We start from the raw sequence: 4292 nt of genomic DNA on the forward strand, positions 1-4292 counted from the left end.
ACACACACACACACACACACACACACACACACGTATATTAGTAGGGATATATATATATATATATGTCAGTAACATTGTAAAAAGAGAAATGTATGTATATTAATGTACATAAGGGTGAACTATATAGAGTCAAATGGATATATATATAGAGAGAGACAGACAGAGACACACACACACATACAGTCTTCGAGACAGAAACATATATATCAAAACACACACATTACTCACTAAAAAAATTATAGATTAAAAATATCTATAATAAATGTACATGAGTATCTTTTTAGGATATCTTTCTTCAAATCTGTATGTAAACAGAATTTTTGTAAATCAAATCACTTTTTAGGTGTTTGTTAATTAAAGGATACTGATTTATAAGGTAAAATTGTATTTTATTTTTTTAAAATGTGAACTATCACTCTAATTTATTTGTTTGGTAACTCAGCAAATTGAGTAGTAATTTTGCTACAGCAGGTATCCATCTACACATGGGATTGTTTATTCTGACTTCGTTGCACATAGGATATTCTATTTTTGAAAATTTATACAGGGAAAAAGTAGTTTCATCACTTTTGATTGAGGATGAGTTCTAAATTACAATTTTCTAACATTTAAATTATTTTACCCCTTTACTTAAGGTTTAGAGAAAAACTTTGTTTTTAAGTGATTTTTGTAGAAATCCTTCTTAAATGTTTGAAATTTCTACCTTGAAAGATTATCAATTCGCAGTCCATATTTTGTTTCTGTCTCCTTCTTCCCCACCTTAATTCTGAATTCTTTATCCACCAGTAGGACGAAGGCAATGGCACCGCTGTCTGGTTTCATGTAGAGTAAAAAGGAATCTTTCACTATTAACCATCTGTAAGAAAGTAAGAAGTATTTTTAAAATTGTATTGAATAACTGAAACCAAAAGACCTAATTATAATGACAAGTCTTAAGTAATCACTCTAGCAGATCGTAGACATAAATTTGCTTTTTACATAGGGGATTTATTTTGTAAAAATCACTATAAAAAAAAACCAAACCAAAACTTTTCTATTATGTGTTTCTAAGAAGCACTGGCATCACAAACAATTCAAAATAATTCAGTAGTTCTTTAACCACTAACGGCTACACTTGGAAGAATGTCCTTGACACTGGCAAGAGTGCTCGCAGGATATGTAAAGAAGCCCCGGCTACTGGAAGAACAGAATGGGTGGATGTTTGCTAACATAAACTACTGCGAAAGAGGCAAACAAGTCTACGGGTAAGTAAAATCCCCCTTTAAAAAATCCAGTTAGCATCCAACATTTCACATGTCCTGCTGTTCATTTCAAAATTTTGTGGATTTAAGGACCTTTAATTGGACATGAACATCTCTCAAAAGTATTTTCCATTCGATTTAATACATACTTAAGAGCTTCATAATGGAAACGTACAGTGATAAGCTGAGAGTTAGGGTAAAGCTGGGATAACACAAAGACAAATAAGACATGGAATGATGTTTCCAAAGGAGCTTACAAGGCTAGTGAGGGCACAAACAATAATTCCATGTTGAAGGGGACAGGTAGTAAAAGAAAAAAGCAAAAAGTGGTGGGTGTAAGGAAGAAGGAGTCTTTACCTCTGAAAGGATGAGCTAGTGGCATTGTCCTGAAGATGTGGTGTCTGAAGGAGCCCAACAATCAGAGCCCAAAGCAGGGGAGGGTCAAGGTGTCCATACCACATGGAGGGAAGAGTTGGCACAGAACTAAGGTGTGGAAATGCTGCATGTGTCGAGGGAACAGCTCGGTGTGGCCAGGGTCTCAGGCAGTATGGTAAGAGAGGAGAGAGAGGGGTGTAGAGGAGACTTTGTCTGGGAATGTTTCCTTGTTGTTTTTCTCAAGAACATGTCTGTGGCCTTGCACGCAAGTCCAGAGCGTCCTAACCCTGCAAACAGGAGGGGCTAGAGAGTTTAGATGCAAACATCTGCTCGCTGGAGACGAAACAACAAGGAACAGGGACTTGTTGAGTCGGGACAGTGTGAGAACAAAGAAATTGCGGTGGGACAGTTGCCACAGGCTGTGTTATAAATAAAGCAACTACAGCAAGAGCTTTTGCTGCAGTCTTATACCATCTTTGTGTGTCTGTGTTTCTTTGTAGTGGCTGCAGTCGTGTACTGTCTTTATGTGTGTCTGTGTCTTTTTGTCTCTGTGTTCATTCCTCGGCCCTAAGAAACGGGCCATGGCAGAGGGGGAAATTCGCAAAGGCCACGCTGAGGGGTCTGAAAGCCATGCAAAGGAGGCTGATTTTATATCATGGGACCAGTGTTTCCTAAGCTTGCCTAATAATCAGAATCTCTTGAGATGCTTCTTAAAAATAACAGATTTCCAAGCCCCACCCTAGATCCTTCGAAAAGATCTGATTATCTGTGTTTTTAACTAAAACACCAAGGTGCTTATTAAATAAGGGACTCCTCATGCCCTGGCTAGGCAATAGGACAATAATGGTATTGGAACTATGTTTTAGAAAAAAAGGTTCGACAAGAAAGAGGGACAGAGTGTGGCAGGTTGGCAATTTGCTGCAGTAATACACAGCAGCTATGCTCACAGTTTAATGTGCATATACATCACCTGGGGATCCTGTTAAAACGTCGATTCTGATTCAGTGGGGCGGGCCTGAGACTGCATTTCTAACAAGCTCATAGGTGATGGCTAAGCAAGGGCCACACTTTGATTAGTAAGGATGTATTGTAGATGACAGGCATGACACTGACAATGACAAGAGCAAGAGAACAGAGATAGGATCCATTTAAGGTGAACACAAATGGTAACTTTATCATGCTGCATATAACACCATATATTCATATTTACCTGCAATTGTATAGTGATCAAATGAATCAATAGATAACTAAATAACGTAACAATGGGCATAATATCACATGCCAAAGTAGAGCACTCTACGTGCTTCCATATTATGGAACAGTAAGGTTGGAACACCTGAATATAAATTAAGTAATACTGTAACTATAGCATGGGAACTCAGTATTTAAAATAAACCTATGATAAATCTACGAATGAGTGAGATCATGTGATATTTGTCTTTCTGTGCTTGGCTTTTCACTTAACATAATGATCTCCAGTTCCACTCATGTTGCTGCAAATGTCAGGATCTCATTCTTTTTATTGCTGAATAATATTCCATTGTGTATATACACCACATTTTCTCTATCCGTTCATTCATTGATGGACACTTAGGTTGATTCCATATCTTGGCTATTGTGAATAGTGCTGCAGTAAACACAGGGGTGCACGTATCCCTTCGATATACCAACTTCCTTTCCTTTTAATAAATACCCAGTAGTGGCATAGCTGGATGATATGGTATTAACAGTTTAGTTTTACTTTTTGGAGAAACTTCCATTCCATTTTCTATAATGGCTAAACTAGTTTACACTCCCATCAACAGTGTACAAGACCTCCCTTTTCTCTGCATCCTAACCACAATTTGTTATTTTTTGTCTTTTTGATAATAGCCATCCTAACTGGGGTGAGATGATATCTCATTGTGGTTTTGATTTGTATTTTCCTGATGATTAGTGATGTTGAGCATTTTTTTTTATATACCTATTGGCCAATTGTATGTCTTCTTTTCAGAAATGTTTATTCAGATCCTTTGCCCACTTTTTAATGGGATTGTTTTTTGCTGTTGTTTGAGTTCCTTGTATGTTTTGGATATTAGTCCCTTGTTGGATGAATAATTTGCAAATATTTTCTCCTATTCTACAGGTTGTCTCTTCATTCTGTTGATTGTTTCCATTGCTGTTCAGAAGCTTTTTAATTTAAGATAGTCCCATTTTTCTATTTTTGTTTTTTTTTGTCTGTGCTTTTGAAGTCTTAGCCATAAAATCCCTTCCTAGACCAATGTCCTGAAGCATTTCCCCTGTGTTTCTTCTAGCAGTTTTATAGTTTTGGGTCTTATTATTAAGGCTTTAATCCATTTTGAGTTGATTTAAGTATATGGTGAGAGACAGGGGTCTAGTTTTATTTTCTGCAAATGGATATCTAGTTTCCCAGCTAGATGTTGAAAAGAATGTCTTTTCCCCAATGTATGTTCTTGGCTCCTTTGTCAAAAATGAGTTGGCTGTAAATGCATGGATTTAATTCTGGGTTCTACATTCTGTTCCATTGGTCTATGTGTTTGTTTTTATGCCAATACCATGCTGTTTTGTTTACTATAGCTTTGTAGCATATTTCGAAATCAGCTAGTGTGATGCCTCCAGCTTTGTTCTTTTTTCTCTTGATTGCTTTGGCTATTCAGGGTCTTTTGTTGTTCCATG

At 36.8% G+C, this 4292-nt stretch overlaps 1 protein-coding gene across 2 annotated transcripts in view; it reads right to left on the bottom strand.

The window, feature by feature from the left end:
* Positions 1–4292, bottom strand: part of PLD1 (phospholipase D1, phosphatidylcholine-specific) — a 166258-nt gene that overhangs the window by 109976 nt on the left and 51990 nt on the right. For both annotated transcript variants that reach the window (XM_012640228.1, XM_012640227.1), the window contains one exon: positions 704–856. In XM_012640228.1, the coding sequence (XP_012495682.1) occupies positions 704–856 (153 nt within the window). The remainder of the gene's footprint in view (positions 1–703; positions 857–4292) is intronic.

This window comes from Propithecus coquereli, unplaced genomic scaffold, assembly GCF_000956105.1.
Source record: "Propithecus coquereli isolate 6110/MARCELLA unplaced genomic scaffold, Pcoq_1.0 Scaffold15, whole genome shotgun sequence".
Taxonomy (NCBI): domain Eukaryota; kingdom Metazoa; phylum Chordata; class Mammalia; order Primates; family Indriidae; genus Propithecus; species Propithecus coquereli.